General features: G+C 39.1%; 2 protein-coding genes across 6 annotated transcripts in view; both read left to right on the plus strand.

Moving 5' to 3' along the window:
* Positions 1 to 304: 304 nt before the first annotated feature.
* mapk14a (mitogen-activated protein kinase 14a) lies at positions 305 to 11,426 on the plus strand. 2 transcript variants are annotated; one of them, XM_010793188.1, is made up of 12 exons: positions 305 to 690; positions 2,803 to 2,932; positions 3,085 to 3,143; positions 5,292 to 5,403; positions 5,554 to 5,583; positions 6,197 to 6,244; positions 6,341 to 6,455; positions 6,559 to 6,630; positions 7,395 to 7,474; positions 9,770 to 9,848; positions 9,950 to 10,123; positions 10,212 to 11,426. In XM_010793188.1, exons 1-12 carry the CDS (start codon positions 572 to 574, stop codon positions 10,274 to 10,276), a joined length of 1,083 nt encoding a protein of 360 aa, XP_010791490.1. In that variant the 5' UTR covers positions 305 to 571; the 3' UTR covers positions 10,277 to 11,426. The 2 variants fall into 2 exon arrangements, with proteins under 2 accessions (XP_010791490.1, XP_010791489.1); XM_010793187.1 differs by lacking the exon at positions 7,395 to 7,474 and adding an exon at positions 7,888 to 7,967.
* Positions 11,427 to 12,433: 1,007 nt separating this feature from the next.
* srpk1a (SRSF protein kinase 1a) overlaps positions 12,434 to 19,842 on the plus strand; it is a 16,045-nt gene continuing 8,636 nt past the window's right edge. For 2 of the 4 annotated variants that reach the window (XM_010793192.1, XM_010793193.1), the window contains exons 1-6: positions 12,434 to 12,517; positions 13,151 to 13,205; positions 16,182 to 16,309; positions 16,503 to 16,611; positions 16,767 to 16,854; positions 17,177 to 17,264. In XM_010793192.1, coding sequence (XP_010791494.1) covers positions 12,505 to 12,517; positions 13,151 to 13,205; positions 16,182 to 16,309; positions 16,503 to 16,611; positions 16,767 to 16,854; positions 17,177 to 17,264 — 481 coding nt within the window. In that variant the 5' untranslated portion in view covers positions 12,434 to 12,504. Of the gene's footprint in view, positions 12,548 to 13,150; positions 13,206 to 16,181; positions 16,310 to 16,502; positions 16,612 to 16,766; positions 16,855 to 17,176; positions 17,265 to 19,842 lie in introns of all 4 variants that reach the window. The other 2 variants (XM_010793191.1, XM_010793190.1) reach the window with 2 other exon arrangements.

Below are 19,842 nucleotides of genomic sequence, written 5' to 3' on the forward strand. Positions count from 1 at the left end.
TGGTGGAATAAAGCTAAGTACAAAATAATTTGAGTGTAATGCACTAAAGCACTTTTGTGTTCTTTGATTTATAGGCTTCTTATTTACTTATATTAAACATTTCATAGTTATGTACTCCTTTTAAATGTATACGACACCTCAATGTAAAAGTTACTTTGCAGATTAGATTATTATGCAGATGATCGTATTATGAAATATGAGGTATTGTTGCACCTGAGAGCAGCACGGGTTTCAGTTTCTGTCTAGTAAACGCTGATGTCCCAAGTTGTTTGCTCAACATCTCGCGAGACTATGTGACGTGTTGCAAGCGGGTTGAAATCTCGGGAGCTGTCTGAAAGCAGCAGAGGAACAAACAGCGTGAAGAAGATTTTAAAACGTGCATTCAGCAGACGGTGATTCTGCACAATTTCGCAAGAAGTCTACTTCGTAGCCTTCGATTGTTTGAAGTTATCTAACGACGAGAAACGTTTGCTGTAGCTTTTCTTCTCGTAACTTTGGGGAAGTTTGTCTGCACGGCTCGGAGTGCCCACAGCAGAAAGTCGAGTCGGTGGTCCGCAGTTGTTCTGCAGGAATGTCGCAGAAAGAGAGACCCAAGTTTTACCGACAGGAGGTCAACAAGACGATATGGGAAGTCCCGGAGCGCTACCAAAACCTGTCCCCGGTGGGCTCTGGCGCATACGGATCCGTGTGGTAAAGCGCTTTATACGATATTTGTTTGAGTTAGTTTTTTGAGTAGCCTGGTCACCTAACTTAACCTCCATTCATTTAGACGAGGCCTGCGCTGCAGATGCTAAAGTTAGGTTAGCTTGTCCTGATTGTTGGCTAGCAAGGTGGAGCCACGATGTGCTACCAACAAGAAAACCTGTTGACCTGTTATTTATCTCTCATTATCCACTTGTTAAACTTCTGTTAAACCTGTGTAACTGCACACATGTTCACACGAAATGCACTGCAGGAAGCTGCCTATTAAATAAAGAACGTTAAATTGTGGAAAAGCACGCCAGTCTTTATCTGATCATTGGGCATGTTACAATCACAGATCAATTATATCTAATGATGATCCTTTTCCCTAAGGCTACTCTAATGATGTTTTAGAAAAAGGGATTTGATTTACATTATAGGTTTTTATTCATGTTGAACAGTTTCAAATACTACATATTTTTGCTCAACACAACACCATATTTAGGTTATTAGTAGTCCTTCAGCAAGTGAAAATACATGGTTTGTTGGAAATGGATGCTCTCCAGTTTTCTATAATTCAGACATTTGTCAACATGCATTTGACATACTAAATGATATTTTATTAATTGTTAAGTGAATTGACATGTTGATCGATAATTAAATCAATGTTGTTGTTGCAGCGCTTGCCACTATTGCAGTTGTATGAATTGACCTGTTATAGGCCTACATCTAAACAGATCATTAACACTTTCCTTTCTCTTACACATTCTAAATGATAGGTAGTCTTATCAAACTATCTATATCATTTCAATATACCTCCCAGTCTTAATGAAAACATCTTGATAACTTTTAAGGCAGATTTAACATGATTTTTGAAAAAATAATCACTTATTTGCAATACAAACTGCATTATATTTACAATAGAGATGGGATTTTGACTCCTTGATTCGGACCACCTTGCTGGTGGTGCACATTCCTTAATGCTGCATTGTAGCTTTAGTGTGAGGTTAACATTGACCCTTTGCATTGGTCTAATGATTAAATAGGTTGTGCTGATACCATCTAGGACACAGTGTTGTCTGCAGTGCACTTGGTTTAGCGTGCAGATGTTTGTTTTGCAAATGGAAGCGGACAGCTGTGCTGTTGCTGGGCAATAAGATAATCTGTTGCTGGTCAGATTACAGTCTGCTCATCCCAAGTGCATTAAACGTGATTGTTTTTTTTCCAAAACAGTACACTGGTTTATAGTGTCATTGTTTACATGAAGGACTAAATGTACCGTACTCTTCTGGTCAGTTTATTTATAACCAGCTTTATACCGGTAGTTATAATAATAATTTGTTGTGTCAATCAAAAAGTATTTTTTATTGGAAATGCATATTTGTTTTTTGGATTATGCATATTTATAATTGAGTTGTTGTGGAACATATTATGCATGATACACGTTTAAAGATCTAACCAAATGTGCAACCACATTTGTATTAAGAGTAAAGATATTTTAGCTTCACCACCATGTGATGTGGGTGCATCTCTCGTCTCTCTGGTTTCTGAGTCCCAGCTGCAGGCCCTACTGGTTAGTTGACTCTAAAGACAGTCAGCCGTTAGAGTGCAGGCACGGCTGCTCCCAATCTGCTGAGAGATGACATTTTCTGCTGATGTCGCCCTTTTCCACAGCCTTCAGCAGCTCTTACTGCAATTATTTTTTGAGAGAAAACTCAGCACATTCTGACATAAAACCTTTGAATGTAGGTTAGTGCTGCAGCAACTAGTCTGCTGATCAATGTTTTAGTTTGACAGGTAAAACGTCAACCAGGGAAACTATTTGATGATCTTATTATTGGAGTCATTTTTCCTCCAAAAATGGAAGAACATTTAGTTTTCAGCCCTTCACTTCCTCTTATTGCTCTGTTTTATATCACATTAAACTTCATATCTTTGGGGGTTGGAATGACAAAACAAGCTATTTATTATCATCACCTTGTACTTTGAGAAACTGGGATGGCATTGTTTACTGTTTTTTGTTTTACTTTGGTGTTATTTGCAGTCTCTAATTTAAGTAGTGTTACTGACATTATAACTGCTGTGATTCAAGCTCACATTTTTCTACTTTCTTATGAACAGTTCTGCATATGACATGAAGACTGGTTTTAAGATCGCTGTGAAGAAGCTCTCTCGGCCCTTCCAGTCCATCATCCATGCCAAGAGAACATACAGAGAGCTGCGGTTGCTGAAGCACATGAAACATGAAAATGTGAGTCGACTTGTTTCTCTTCCCTTTTGTTCTGTATTCTGGTGAACACTCATAACCAGAAAAGTTTGTTGTGTTGTTTTGTAATTATGGTTTTAGTCGCTTCCCCTTTGTTCCTTGTGTTGTTAACTTGTCACATTTTCATTTCTTTGCAGGTGATTGGCCTCCTGGACGTCTTCAGCCCTGCTACTAGTCTAAAAGAATTCACTGATGTGTAAGTTGAATGCTTTTGCTTACAATAACATGCATCCTAAGTTCACCTCAGCAACACTTGTACATGATGGCTGGGAAACACCTGGAGCCTTGCCAGCTGACTAAACACACTGGAACATTTCTTCGACTGCCCGCTCTGTTAGTTATTCACTCACTGGCTGCTACTAGAGTCATTTCAACACCAGCTTCCTTAACTTCGTTTCCTGCTCTGTGGCTTTGTGATTCATATCTGCTTTTCTGGCAAACAGGTAGTTGTGCTTTATGTAAAGAGTCCTCAGATTGGGGAAGTGGACAGTGGCATTCTCCCCCGCCGTGTGTGGAATGTCTCTTTCTCTTCTATGCACACTGAGGCATTTGTATTAAGATCAAGTTGTGACTCCAGATTTAGGTCAACTCCCAACCTAAGAATGTGTCAACTGAATGCTTGAAGTTTCTTCCCTGATGATATTTGATTTAATTCTTTACACATTCCTGTATGGACAGTTATTCCTCACAACTTGGCCCAATCCATCTATTTTTGAGGAGTTTCCACTTCATGTCTGAGGCCTTGGTCAACAACATTGGCAGGATTATTTCTTACAGCTCACATGCATGTTATTTTGTGTGGGAGGAAACCCTACCTAATACTTGGAGAATATGTCAACTCCCAGGAACAGAAACAAGGTCTTTCAGACAGTGCTCCCTGATTTCTTTTAATTTTTTTAGCCGAGGGAATATAGAGTTTAGTCATACAGGCTAGGATACGCAGTAACTATTTGGTATGTAAGTACTTCAAAACACTCAAGAAGTTAGTTTACACATGCAAGTCAACTTTATTCACTCGTTAAGTTATATGTGTCTACAAGATACTGCAAAACTACGTTCACTGCAGAGTTGCAATACTAGTTAATTTGTGGCATTTGCCGTGTTGAATATTGCCTCTGCTCTTTCCACTTTTAAGGTTTATGTTTTATTTATTTCTTCCTGACCTAAAAGGACGATGGGTAGTAGTACTTCTGCTTGTATGAAAACACTTGTATAAATACCTTTGAGATTCCAGAGGGAGCTGCGCAAAGTCTTACAGATAAATTGTCAGTCAGGTTTGAAGACTACAAGTTTAAAGCAAGGAATCTGTTGGTATGTTGTTAACTAGCTTGCCTGACCTCTGACCTCTAAAGCACATTTATCTATGACAACTGTTGGAAGTCAAAATTGCAATATAGTCAGTCAGCCTTACACATAAAGCAGAGGGCATAACATAAAGAAATAGGGTGTTTCTGATGCACTTATTTTGAACCTTTTTATGACCTACTCTCCATCATGAGTGCCCAGAATAGCATAATGTTATGAAGGACTGAATGCAATACAACTGTGTGTAACAGGGTTAATGAGAGGCAGCTGTCTGGTGTGGAGCTTCTCTTACAGTGTAGAAGAATACATGCTGACTCACAGGCTTTCAGGAGGAAATATGGCTCTCTTTATCTGCACATCTGCTGGAACATTGTAAATGTTCTGAATGCATTATGATATCCAGGAAAAATCCCAGAAATGCAGGTGCTGCAAGTATGGTTCCCCTCGGCTCTAAAAATACAGACTGAGTCACAGCGCTGTGGCTCCTGCGAGCTCCCGTTTCTACAAGAGAGAGGAAAACAGAGGTCACTATTTTTATCCCCTTTTTTTCCAAGGCGGGTGAACTTTTGAGGGTGTTCAAGTTCAAGCGTAAGCGGGTGCTATATAAAGGCCTCGCTCTGTGTGCTGCTGTGTGAGAATAGAAGAGTATTCATGAAGAGAGTGTTATTTGCTAAACAGCACATGGCTCTGTGTATCTTGGCTGAAGCATCCTTCTTTCACAAGGGCTCTTCTGGCATTTTAAACAGCTCTGGGATTAGATTTGAATAATCCATTGATGCCGTTCTATTAAATTGGGTGTGTTGTTAAATGACGCTCCATTTGTGAAGGGATTGGCCTTTCAGAGCCTCTGGAAAGAAAGAAAGAAAAGAAGTAGCAGTTAAACCGGTTTTAAACTCCCACAGTCATATGGGGAAATAGTTTCAGACTTAACAAACTCAAAGTCCAAATACATTCATTTAATTCCATCTGGCTTTGCATGAAGTGGGAAAACATGTACATGCCTGATATGTGTGTCTATTTGATGTTTTCTGATTGGCAGGTATCTTGTGACTCACTTAATGGGGGCAGATCTCAACAACATAGTGAAATGTCAGAAGCTCACAGACGACCACGTGCAGTTCCTCATATACCAGATCCTCCGAGGGTTAAAGGTGAGCTCTTACAGAAAAAGCTTGGCGAGAATGAGCATATTGCCCAAAATGTTGGATGAATCAATGTTTCCTGCATTCTTCTGCCCATTATGTAATTAATACATCTTTAAGCTGATCATGCTAATTAACATGTTCTCCATCTCTCTGCAGTATATCCACTCAGCAGACATCATTCACAGAGTAAGTGCCATGTTAGATGTTTTTGTCTGTCAGCTAATTTCACAGTGTCTTTGCCCCAATTCGGATAAAAAGAAGTGCGTCAGGCTTTAAAACATCTTTTACCGAGCCTTATGCAAACATTGAAGAGAAGGGAAGTCATAAACAGGACCTTTACTTTTACATGCTGTTAATTATGTAAGGCTTCTATTTTTGCATTTACAACAAAGGGGTGGATTACTTTATAATCTGAACACTTTCTACATATCAATATTTCAGATGCACTGCAATGTCAATCCAAAAGTGTGCCTTTTCACCTAAACTCAAATCACACTAGGGCTGCCCTCTCTTACTCAATTACTCTGACTTTTGGTCATTTTGGTCTTGGTTAGTTTAAATTACATAAACATGCATAATCATTTATTTCCAAGAGACGTATAACACAAGGGAGCCCTTTAATAGTCACCCAACAGGGGCATTTGCAATGAGCATGTCTGATAAGCCCAAGATTTAAAGTGGTGCTTTTATATTCTTCTTCAATGAATCGATAATATCTCATCATAGTGTTAGTCAACTGAGAATTTCTTTAGTAGAGGATTTCCCTTACCAATCCTCATGTGCTTTTTCCTCTCTTCAGGATTTGAAACCTAGTAATCTGGCGGTCAATGAAGACTGTGAGCTGAAGGTCAGTGAACCACTGCTCTCATTTAAAACATGCTTTCCACAATAGTGAGTATCTTACAAACATTTCTGCTTTTTTTTGTAATTCAATTGTTCTCAGATTTTGGACTTTGGCTTGGCGCGGCACACTGATGATGAGATGACCGGCTACGTGGCCACCCGCTGGTACCGCGCCCCCGAGATCATGTTGAACTGGATGCATTACAACATGACAGGTAGAGACAGAGTGTTTCCTTTTTGTATCTATACATCATCATAGAGGAGTTGATTGCTGAGTGAATATTAATGTATGTGCCTTTTTTCTTTTCTGTGTTCCAGTGGATATCTGGTCAGTCGGCTGTATAATGGCAGAACTCCTCACTGGAAAAACTCTGTTTCCTGGGACTGACCGTATCCTTTTCATTTGACTGAACTGAACGTTCAGAGCTCCTATAGTTTGAGAGACCCTGATCCACCATTTGCATAACAAATCAAACAGGTTAAATGCACATTGACTTATTTGTGGAAGTACTGTTTATGATATTTGTCAACTCAGTCGCAGAAACTGATCTTCAACGCTTCTTTTCTGTCTACTCTCATGAAAAACCTGCTCTCCCTGCTATTCTCTTCCAACACAAAGCAGCCTGAGGTGTTTTTAATATCAATAACGTAACACCGATGGTACTTGTTTGCACACTTCCCTCTGGCTTGGCTCATACCCTTTGCTGTAATGTTTCCACTGGCGTGCTTCAACTCTTCCTACACCGTCAGTATGCAATGTTGGCTTTGGTTCACTTACTCCCTGCACAAGTGCCAGTCTTTGAATAAGCCTATCAATCTGCACCGAGCTCCACATTTTATTTATCTTATCCCCCCCCCCCTGCCAGTGCTTTCAGACTAACGGCTGAGCTTGTAGGCTGCGTTCAACAGAGCTTTCAGCTGCCTCCACTTTTGTCTTGTTGTAAGCTGTCTGCAGGTTACTTTTCAAATACCTTCTCTTCACTTTGTGCACACTTACATGTAGGCTTTTATCTATTTTTGCATCTTATGTGTGAATATAAAAATCTAATATCACAGATGTTTTTTTAGTGACATACAAGGAGGGTGAAGACTAACAAGGCAGATTATAAGTTCTCTCTTGTCCAGCATCTGGTCTTCCTTTACCTCGCCGGTAGACATTGATCAGTTGAAGCTAATCATGCTGCTCGTCGGAACACCAGAGCCCGAGCTCTTGATGAAAATATCTTCAGATTCTGTGAGTTCACAAAGATATGCAAGGTTTTTCTCTAACCCGTTTTCTGCTCCAAACTTGCAACTTTGTTGTGCATAACTTGGTGCTTCTGCTGCCTGACTGACAGCATGTTTTTACAACCTTCAGCTTTGTGGGAATGAGACCTGCTACCTGCCTCTTTAACTGGTTGAATTAAATTAAATGTCTCATTATATGATTACAATGACAGCTCTGGCTTTCTCTGACTGTATTGCAAAGTATTTTCTTGTGTTTTTCCTTTAAATCCTAACTTTCTTTCCTCACATATTGCTTGAAGTTTGCTTTTCAATATAACATTGCAGTGCATCAAGAGTTCAGCGCCACAGTGTCAGATTGAAAAGCAGCTTCTTAACCAACTCCGCTCTGTCGCTATACTCCCCTTGACACAAGCTTCATAGATATAAACCAGCTTCAGCAGATAATGCGTCTAACAGGAACGCCCCCAGCAACTCTAATAAGCAGGATGCCCAGCCATGAGGTGAGCAGGATCCACAGTTTCTTTCTTTAGACCTTGCAACAGACGGGCGGGAAGACAGTCAGAACTCAACCGCTTTTCTTGTGACGAAGCTCTTGGCTTAGTATCCTTCATTTATCCCCATATTGTTCCACAAAGAAATGTGTAGAATTATAATAGCAAATATTTGTGAAAGCACTAGTGGTCAACCCAACAATATTGTTGCAATATCCATATTGACGTATTCGATCAAAAGTAAGCTGATATTTTGATTTCTCCACGTAACCCAGCCTTAAAGATAAATATCAAATGAAATACACCTTTTTGTTTCTTCTTTAATGAGAAGGCAGTGATGGTGACCACATCATCACGTGGTTGATTTAGACTACTTTGGTCAAGTGGGGTTTGCGGAGCAGCACGGCCTGTCTTTTAGGATTTAGGATGAATTCTCAGTGATTGTGTGTTGGCTGTCTGACACGCTTGTTGCATGAGACCGAACAGTGATTGCCAGAAGTGGTAAAGGCATTTGTATGCTTGTCATTTTGCTCAGTTATTGTTAAAATCTCCTGATTTAAATGTCCTGATTTAAAACATGCACAGTGTTATAGCTAGGCTTACTTTTATATACAGTAGTGACTAACTGCACTTCCTACGAAAGACGCTTTGTTCTGTGGTTTCTTTCTTTTTTTCTTGCAAATTTCCTAAAAATCTTGCTTCTCTCAACATGTTTTTGCGCAATTGATGTACTTTGTTTTTCATTGTAAAGATGGAATAACTGCCAGTCTGCAACTTAATCTTTTTTGTTAAGAAGAAGATGAACCTTTATTAATCCCCCTAGGGTTAGGGTTTTGGGAAACGGGCTCTCGGGTAAATATTTTTAAAAACTAAAAACTCCTGTAATAAAACCCCAAAAAATGTATAAAGCCCTGTTTGGACTGTGTTCAAAAATTAAATGAAATAAAATAAAGAAAATGCAATAAAAGGCATAGAAGAGAGCAGCGGCTGAAGCACAGAGCTTAGGGTTAGCGTTACTAATGGGTGTATTATCAGGAAACAAATGATGACTAATCACATAAAATGATTTGTCGCTTTGTTACGTATGTCGAGTCTCACACAGTAGACCAAGACAGCAGAGTCCTTCCTTTACACGATATTTGGAGCTCATCATTTTCCGTTATACATTTTTGTGGAATATATAAAGTTTTGTTATTGAAGAATGTACAAAAAAATGTAATGGGATATATTAAAATTGAATATACACACAAACTTTGTTTAACTGTAAGAAAAGGGAAACCCAGATCCACCACACTGCGATGTGTTTTCCTCGACATCTCGCTGGCAACATTCCTGGGCTGTCAATCATATATTTGCCTCGAGCTGTTTTTAACTGCCTTTGTCCCTCTTCAGGTAGTCAATAACCCTGTACAGAGAAACAGCTAGTAACTTTAACTAAAACCTATCAAGTGTTTTACTAATATTTCTAATAAAAAAGGTTGTTTATAACGTAATTTCTGCCTTGGGCAAACAACCCTTTCCTATCCAAGAGAGGACCGTGTTTACTGTAAATTGCAATGATGAGCGTTGTCAAACACAAAATAGGGGTGAACATCAATTTTTTCTATCTCCAAAAATTATGGGCCTTAAATATATATATATATAAACATTCAGGCTTATGTTCTCATCTATTGGTGGGAATGTGGGAGGTTTGCAGTAATAATTAGATGCCGGCGGTTACATTGAACGTAATCAGTAGCATCAAAATGTAGGAGACATGTTGCTGCTAGTGGGAGCTGACATTTGATTTACTGCACTTGTTTTTTTTACAGGCCAGGAACTACATCAGCTCTTTGCCTCAAATGCCCAAGAGGAACTTTGCTGATGTGTTCATTGGTGCCAATCCACAAGGTAATGCAAGATATCTGCAGTATTGTGTTGTGGTGCCAGCCCTGCTACTTGCAATAAATTTATATTTTGTAATTCTAACATTGTATTTCATGATTTTAAAGCTGTGGACCTTCTGGAGAAAATGCTGGTCCTGGACACAGACAAGCGGATAACAGCAGCCGGGGCTCTGGCTCACCCGTACTTTGCTCAGTACCACGACCCGGACGATGAGCCCGAGGCCGAGCCGTACGACCAGAGCTTTGAGACCCGCGAGCTGGGGATTGAAGAATGGAAACGTATGTCCTTATTTCACATGGAAAGCATTAATACTGTTAATAAAAAGAACCCTGATTTTGAATTGAACAATTTTCTCATTCCTTACAGGATTAACGTATGAGGCGCTGTGTGAATTTGAGCCACCACTCTATGATGAGGACGACATGCAGTAAAGAGCTACCCACATCGGGTCCAGCCTGCGTCAACTCGTAACCACCTTGAACATGAGCATAAGTGATAAACCAACCCTCAGACATGCTTGTATCAGAGTGCCTGCCAGCCTTTGTCGGTCTTTTTTAGCCAAGAAAACATTGTCCACAATTATCTCCTGTAAGGAGATTATAATCAGCGCAGGGAAAGGAAGAGCTTATCATTAATCTTATTTATAAACCACTAATGTTGATGGTCTGTTGCTGGGAAATGTCACTTCTTGCCAATAGCTGAAAATCATTTTATATTCTTCAGATATTTTTTAATCTAGACTTTGATGACTTGTCACTGTGACACTGAGATGCTGAAACACCTGGACCTATAGCTGTGCTGTTTTGTGTTTTTAAAATGTTCTATTGAGTAACTTATGAAAAAGCTCCTTTGTCCATCATTTGTAAAAGGGAAATGCTATTCTACCACTTGCCATGCCAAGCTGTCACATATAGCACTGGGTCACATGTATTTGTAAACTTATTCAGTTATGGTAATTGTTCATATATTTAAAAAAACAACTCGTAAGGGTTTCATATCTGTGACAGAAGTAGATTTGTTTTTAGGTATTTGAGAATGTGACTGTTTGTGTAGTCACTGACCTTCAGTGCTCACCAACTGAATTTCACACATTTGAATGTTTATTTTGATAGTTTAGATGCTCCGTGAGACTCTTACAGATATTTTGGCGACACAGAAAAAACTGAGCCTCTGCTGTTTAAAGACCGTGCTTTTCAACAAAGCACCTAAGTAGGAAAAAAAATATTCAAGGGTACATGCTCTACTCAATATGATGTAAATATCTGTGCGTTATTTTTAAAGAATCAGACTTATTGTGCTTATCTTATAAAGCAATCACTAGTATGTACATCAGTCAAAGAATTTGTGTGCGTTTGCGAGAGTGTTTTGTTGGTTTACAGGAAATGTAAATGTCATGCTAAAACCTATAATATAAATTCTGCATTAATGTGTATGAGAGGGATTTCAGACGTATTTATACTTTGTGGAGGTGATATTTATAAAACAACAATCGAAAGATCCCTTAAACTATTTTCAGTCCAGCAGAGTAACTACTATCGTCAGTCCTTTGTTTAACAAAATAAAGACTTATTTTTAAGAGACCTTCTGTTTTTATCAGTTTTTTGTTGGTTTTCTGTTGTCCAAACAACCTTTTATTTACTATTCTAGTGCCAATTTTCTGTGATTTCACTTACTTAATTAAGTGTTTTTTGGGTTTTTTACTAAGAGACTTGCATATTGATAATGTATGACGTGCACCACATTTACTTCATGCATATTTTGACTTTAAAGCACAAACATTGACGACTAGGTCCGTCTGTCCTGTTTATCAAAACATTCTTAAACAGAAAAACTACAAATATTAATGAAAAACCTTAGATTGGCTATAACATCACAAATATCTAAGAAGCACTTTGTTCAAAAGGAAATCTATATTAATGTGTTTCTTAAAGTGTAAAATGCTCATTCCACAATTTCATAACACAGGATGCTGACAACATAATGCTAAAATGATCCTCCGCCCTGGTTTATAGACCATAATAACCTCTAACAGAGGTAAAGTATTGTTCCTACACACGCGGGCCATAAACTCAAGAGATAACAGAGAAGAAAGGCCAAGTTTCGTTATGATAATTAAAAAATAGAATAGGATAATATTATTACCATACTATTGTGACAGTGTAAAAGGTCCCTCTTAGTTCATAGCTTCGTCACATTTTTTTATTTGCCAATCTTAAGGTATCCTTGCTAAATGTTATGAAATGTCATCAAAATTTGAAACGTTTTATTCCATACTATTTTTAATGATATAACTCTTCACACAGTGCATAGATTCATAAAGACTTATAACATTATTTATTCGACCATCTGGTAAAAAATACAAAGCTAGATAAACGATCATTGCATCGTTTTCTTATGTGTTTTTTTTCTTTGAGGCTTGGAGTGAGTTTATGTGTCTTTTAAACTTTATATGTTGCACTTGCATGACTGGTCTAATTTGTAAGCAGAATAAGCAGTCCTAAAGATACTTTCGCCCTGCAGCTTGAAGTAAAAGGATAAAAAAGATTGCCTGGTGCTCAGGTGGAGAAGCTCCCCCTTGAGCAAAACGAACCAGTGCGCATGCGTGGAACATTCGATCACTGGTCGTGTAGCTAACAGCTAAGCTACGAGTCCAGCCAACATGGAGAGAAAAGGTAACCCTTCACAACGACACGCCGTACATCGTAAGAGCAATGATATCCCGTGTGTCTGTTGAAACTGCAGTGTGTGTTCCCCCGCGGTCATAAATGTACAATTTAGCCTCGCTGCTTAGGGTTTAATTGTAAGGCGTCTGTCACGCACTGTGGAGCTGCGGCTAGCTCTCTAGACATTAGCGTTAGCTTCAATGGGACATGTCAGGATTATGTTGCTGCGTTTAGCTCTCCTGCTCTTTCCTTTTACACGCAACTAACTAGAAAAAACCGACAATATTTAGCAGTTGATATTGTGTGAATAAGCCACAAGCGTGAAATCACTTCCTGATGTACTATCCTTAATGTTACAGTGTTTTTTAGGGGAACGGGTACCTATGTGGGTAGCCTAGGGATGTAACGTCAGACGGCGATTAGACAGACGCACCGCAATTGTGATTTAGATGTTAGTAGTCGCATGTATGACATAATTCAGTGTATAATGTCTGGGTGTATAAGTATAATCATGATGAGGTAGTGGTACCATTTCCCTCAGACACTGTCATCCTTTCTTCTTTTTTTTGTGTTGAGTGTCAAGTAGACAACAAACCGCAGCAAGACAATGCAAGATAACTGGCCAATGGTTTCTTTTGACAGTTCTAGCACTCCAGGCGAGGAAGAAGAGAGGGAAAGCCAAGAAGACCAGCAAAAAGTGAGTTATTTTAAACCCTCATATAAAGTCGATCATTATTTTCTACATACAGGCATGCATTAAGTCAGTTTAGTCAGAGGTGGTTTGTTGCAGTTGGACACATGCACATGGTCCAGACGTTCACATGTGAAACTGACACAAGGGCCTTGACTGCATGCTTGCAATTTATTTTTGGTTCGTGCATGATCCAAGAATATAGAGGTGTAAGAATAAGGTCTAGGACTCTGGTTTGATTCTATAGCTTTCCATGTTCTCATTGGGTTCAAGTAAGGGCATTAGCATTATTGATCTGTGCAGTTATTTTAATAAGTAGAACGTGCAGTATGCATTGCCTGAAATAAACCATCTGAAAGCTATCTGGCTATGAAAATAGTTTATGAATGATTGCATTAAAATAATATTAGGGCCCAAAATAGTCCCCTCAAGGGTTGATTTCCTATACTAATGTTTTTGTGTACCTAACAATGTAATAATCATGCTGTCAGTGGCATCCTCCGGAGTGTTACTTACATAACAGCCTGAGCTATATTTAAAACCAGAGAATGAAGAAGCCCACATCAGCCCACCGAAGCATGGTGTTTGAATGAAATCAGCACTGCTATTGCATGCAGATACTCACGTCCTGACAGCATTATCTTTATGGCTGAAACAGGCATCACAACATTTTGATTATTAGACACGTAGTTTACCTTTCAGACAAACTGATGCTCCCTAGCAAACGACCCACCATAAGTATTTTTATTTTCATGATACATTAGACTGCTGTTTAATTCAAGTAATGATATTTCTTTGGTTCCTATCCTAATTCTTCAATTGTCAGTAAAGAGCCCTGACTGAATATGAGAATTGAGAAGATTAATTAGTACAAATTCTGATTGCTTCCTTAAAGTGTATTATAAATGACAAGCAATGCAGGATTAATGAATGAATGAATGCATTTCAAATAAAACGAATAGCAGTTACAATTCAGTTGTAATATATTAGTACTTGCAACATGCTTTAACATCGCTGTGCTTCAAATTATTTTGCCAGACGTGAATAAGTAGTATTCAGTTTACATGGAGACGAGACAATAATGACCGTTTAGGAATGAATTAGAATGTGACCTAAGATCTCTTGGCTCCTGTGGTGATGAGCAGCCTTAATCTGCTCTGTGGAGGAGGTAACATCAGGCTGTTTGGCTTTCAAGATTAAATTAGGAACTGAACTGTTAGCACACAAAGGTTATGGATTGTTATACATAAATACATAAACAAATTGCTAACATGCCAATGTGAGACTGAATTCATTTAGTTTTTTAGATTTTCTGGATTTTCATTCACATACGCTGTGAAAAACACTATATTTGGATTGGCTCAAAAGCCATTACTGTTATATTTTTAAAGAGTTGTATGACCTAATTAATGAAACTTCAAATGAGAAATGCAACTCATAAACAAACATTCCCCTTCCCAAATATACATTTTTATATTTTCAAAATATATACTACTAGATCAATACACTGTTATTAAAATCAAAATATATAATATGTAGAGACTTTCATTAATTTGCTTAATGCAAACACATTTATTGTGTACTAACACGTACCTCGCGGTTTTTTTCAGGTACTAAGTTAAATCCCCCACATGTTGAGTTTAATTCTAAAAGGTCTTTTATTAAAGCACTGACAAAACGTTTGAGAAGCCAGAGAGATTGACTTGCAGCTTGGGTCAGTAGGCAAGCAGATCGTATTTCAGTCCTACAACACAGATACCAGATTATTCTATTTTTTGTCTGTGCTTTTGATTTAGGGTTTGCTTTTAGGATGTGGAGAGAATTTCCAAAACATTTTCTAAAGTACCATCCCCAGCCTAGCTTTACTACCCACATTTGTTCAGTCTTCTATGTATTGCTCTAGATCTACTTAGTCTCTTCCATCTTTTAAACCGACATAATGACACAATAATTGAGATTTATAATTGCTTGACACACAGGCTTGTACCCTAATCTCTTTTGAATTATGATGCATATACAGTGGGGCAAAAAAGTATTTAGTCAGCCACTAATTGTGCAAGTTCTCCCACTTAAAAAGATGAGAGAGGCCTGTAATTTTCATCCTAGGTATACCTCAACTATGAGAGACAAAATGAGAAAAAAAATCCAGAAAATCACATTGTCTGATTTTTAAAGAATTTATTTGCAAATTATGGTGGAAAATAAGTAATACACAGTACCATAATTTGCAAATAAATTCTTTTAAAATCAGACAATGTCATTTCCTGGATTTTTTTTTTCTCATTCTGTCTCTCATAGTTGAGGTATACCTAGGATGAAAATTACAGGCCTCTCTCATCTTTATAAGTTGGAGAACTTGCACAATTGGTGACTGACTAAATACTTTTTTGCCCCACTGTATATAAATATGTATGGTAATTTGTTAAAGAGAATCTATTAATACCTAGAACTGAGGTCCTGATCCAACATGGCTTTATATTTTCCTCAACAGGAAAGTTGCAGTGTACACTTAACCTAAAATAGGACTACGTTAAGATTTACTACAGCCAATCTTTTTTAGACGTGTTGACAACTGCATAGCGTTGCATTAAGAACAAATATGCCCTGCAGCAAAGATCTCTCTTAATATTTCAGATATTTGTGTGTGTGATAGCTGTGGAAAGAGGAGTGAGGATCTGTTGCAGAAGGAAGGGTTTGAGAACACATCTTCCGCATAAACAATATATAGATGTGGAAATGCAACACTTAATCATCTTCAACAGTTCAAAGCCAGGTCCACCTGAAAAATCTTCGTTTTCTTCTTATAGCTGAAGTTGTAGCTTATAGTCTCTTTTATGTGCAAGCTATTGTGCATTGTGTTGTTTAGCAGATACAAATCAACCATCTTTGTCTCAGCTTCCGTCTTTCAGGCAGGAAAGAATGTGTTGGGGACCTTTTTGAGTGAAGTCTAAGATGTTTTCTGTCCCTGTGTTTGTCCACCAGACAACCACCCACTACCAGAGCTCGACAGCTGACCCAGCAAGAAGCCTCGCCGCAGGAACCCGAGGAACCTGAGGAGATCCTGGGCTCTGATGATGAGGAGCAGGAGGACCCCAATGACTACTGCAAAGGTGAGTCCCTGCCTACTCAGTATTTATACCTGCACACTAGAACCCAGTCATTGTGAATTACCACTCAAGAACATTCTGCTCAAGAGTTTGCAAGGTTTAGGTTTCCAATGTGTTGCCTTAATTTAACTGAAATAACCCGGTTATCTTAAGCCTGTCTGACCCGTCTTGCCATAATTCATTTTATCCTCTTCAGGTGGCTACCACAGTGTGAAAGTGGGAGACCTTTACAACGGAAAATACCATGTTATCCGGAAACTGGGATGGGGACACTTCTCCACCGTGTGGCTCGCCTGGGACGTCCAGTACGAGAAAAACACTTTGTGCATTTCTTTACTGCACGGTTTTGTTTTTGAGGCCTGCATTTGGATACAGTTTTAGGAGCAGTTGACTGAGACTGTTGTGGCATGACTTTTACAGTGCTTCCTGTTAGTAAATGTCACTTTCTTTGTGGTTTCAGGGTGAAGAGGTTTGTTGCAATGAAGGTGGTGAAGAGCGCAGAGCACTACACTGAGACCGCAGTGGATGAGATCAAACTCCTCAGATCTGTGAGTTCAATGCACACAGAAGGTTTTATGAGTTAGGAAGCACAATAACTGTACACAAATGATGATGTCGAGGCAGACCCATTTCATGATAACACAAGGGGAACAGGGTCCTTCCCGCACTGAAAACCAATACAGACTTTACATAATGTGTGACTTCACATACAGTACTGTGTAACAACACTAGGCAAAGGCTGGTATGTTCAAGTAGTATTACATGATGACACATCACATACACAGAAATGCATGCCAATCCTGCATCATCCTGCATAATGTTGGTCAGTGTTGATCCTTTGATTACATTGTTTTGTCTCTTTGTTCCAAGGTCAGAAACTCAGACCCTAATGACCCTAACCGGGAGATGGTGGTGCAGATGGTGGACGACTTCAAGATCTCCGGTATCAACGGAACACGTATCCTTTAAACCAGATATAACCGATGCTTCCTGGATGTATTTTATTGGTTTAAGGCGGTCTTTACACGAGAACAAAACGGGTTGTATCTGTTACTTTTCTCTCGTTCACACAAGGCCGTAACGGAACCGCGGAAATGGACCCCGCAAACAATAACGGGTCCCAAGGTGGATAGATCTGCAAAAGGAACGCTCTTGGGGGCAAATGGCTCAGTGTGTATGCCCTATACGATCATTTCCTGATAACGATGAAGCCATAGCCCCACCTCTGCTGCTCACTGCTGTAGCTTGGTCAGTAGCTACTGACCAAGCTACAGATGTTAGTGCAGAAATCTACAGCTCCTCTACCACAACCATCAGCAACAAGTGGACATGGAGAATTACCTGAACTACATGTTGCTAAATCCACCGCGGGGCATAAACAGAAGGGCAACCATGGCAACCACGCTCGGGGTCTTCTTCGCTACTTTTGGTGTATTTTGTGGCGACAGTACAGCGCCACTTACAGGCCCGGCATATGTACTACAGCGTCTCCAACGGTTCGAGCGGTCTCGTGTGAACGGAAGACTTTTTTTATATCGTATTCGGTTTGTTTGCGTTTCGTATTCGTTTGCGTGTAAATGGGGTCTTAGACTCCAAATAAATAGTTTGTTTATTTGTTCCTGCTAGCCTGAGGAGGATCTTGAGGATCAAGTGGTTGAGTTTTAGTCAAACATATCTCCACAACTATTGGATGTAATGCCGTGAAATTTGGTGCAAACATGCATGTTCTCCTGAGGGTTGAGCTGTAATAACTTTGATGATCCTCTCACAATTCATCGAGCTCCACCATCCAATGCATTTCTTCCTCTGGGGGACATTCATGTATCTACATTATTAGGGACATACCTGATGTATTAATAGGTGGATATTTTGCAAAACCCTGCTGATTTCTTAATAAAAGCCCCCAAATATCTTCCCTTTCCTGAATTTTAAATACTCAGTTTATGACATTTTCCAAATGTCCCATAATCAGGTTCATAATAGAGATTATAGATTGCATCCTAAGTACATTTTCTACATACAGTAGGAAAACAAAATCCTCTTTGTGGACATATAAAAACATATACATTATTTTAGTTCAAGTATAGGTCAGCCGCCTTGCTTATCTTGCTTTAAAACAAGTAAACCTCAACATTAATCTGGATTGTGTTTAATTTAAATGAAGCTTTCGTCTGTCATCATGATCATAACGCCCCTCAGGTATGGTTAAATAAAACGGAAATCCTAAATATTTATCCTTTTAAAATCCAACCAGATGACCGTCTCTAATCTTTGCTCTTTTCTACTTAAATACTGGACAAGTCCTCCTCTTAAAGCTTCTGGAAAAGTGTCAAATGAAACAAGAAGAAGAAGAAGCAATAATCGCTATTTGGTTAAACTGCTGACGGCTCACACTTGTTGCACAGATTCAAAATGTTGATTTATTTATTGATATAAGTCAATGGGATTCATCTGGCAGTAAATTACGAATTAATAAAATAAGGTTAAGCGTTTAAAGAGGCCAGAAAAAAGGGATTACTGCCTGATTGTGACCAGTTATAAGTGCACCAGGTTATTTCTTAATTAAAGGTCTCCTATTATGCAAAATCCACTTCTTCATGTCTCTTCTACATCAACATGTGTCCCCTCTTCTTCATGTCTCTTCTACATCAACATGTGTCCCCTCTTCTTCATGTCTCTTCTACATCAACATGTGTCCCCTCTTCTTCATGTCTCTTCTACATCAACATGTGTCCCCTCTTCTTCATGTCTCTTCTACATCAACATGTGTCCCCTCTTCTTCATGTCTCTTCTACATCCTGGGAGTCCCAGCAGCTTCTACTGAAGCTAGTTCCCAACTCCGGGGACTTCAGGTCGGGGACTTCGGGTGGCAGTATACGCCGTGAAGTTGTTTGCGGCCTGCCAGTAAACCCAAAGCAGAAGAAGACGAAGTGACGTCAGCGGCTCATTTGCCTAATCCTCCCTCAGGGACTTATTCCGGTGTGAACGCGATCTGCTCTTAGTTCCATGGGGGCACTGAGTGCTGGGAACTAAGTACGGCAAAGTAATTGGTGTGAAAGCGGCTAATGTGTTATTTTTAACCAAATCTCTCTCAGAGGGGCGTGGGGAGGGGCTCCTTATTTTCATCTAAAGTAACAGACAGAGAATCAGCACTTTGGAAACAGGGCTGAAACAGAGGGGATTATGGGTAATGCTGCAATGATCTGTTTGGTGTTTCAGCCAATCAGAGACAGGCTCTGTATATATCTGAGACCTGTGATTTATTGATGAAAAACAGTATGATAGGGGACCTTTAACGTTAAAAAACTGTCCGTGTCTGTTGTGATTGGTCAACGGCTTAGAGATGTCCCGCCCCTTAGCCTGTCACGTACAGTTGAAGAAGGGATTTTTGCCTTTGCAGACCATTTACATGCACTAAAACCTATACAACACACTAAAGGAGAGGGAAAATCTCAAGAAGCATAATATGGCCTCTTTAAAATGGTTGTAATAATTATGGATGTAAAAATAATGATACACATCTTATGTATAACATC

Source organism: Notothenia coriiceps, unplaced genomic scaffold (genome assembly GCF_000735185.1).
Source record: "Notothenia coriiceps isolate Sejong01 unplaced genomic scaffold, NC01 NC01_scaffold00037244, whole genome shotgun sequence".
Classification (NCBI taxonomy): domain Eukaryota; kingdom Metazoa; phylum Chordata; class Actinopteri; order Perciformes; family Nototheniidae; genus Notothenia; species Notothenia coriiceps.

Coding starts and splice junctions, on each gene's coding strand:
- mapk14a (XM_010793188.1), top strand. CDS start 572: ATGTCGCAGAAAGAGAGACCCAAGTTTTACCGACAGGAGGTCAACAAG. Junction 9,849..9,949: donor CATTGGTGCCAATCCACAAG/GTAATGCAAGAT, acceptor ATGATTTTAAAG/CTGTGGACCTTCTGGAGAAA. Junction 10,124..10,211: donor GGGGATTGAAGAATGGAAAC/GTATGTCCTTAT, acceptor CATTCCTTACAG/GATTAACGTATGAGGCGCTG.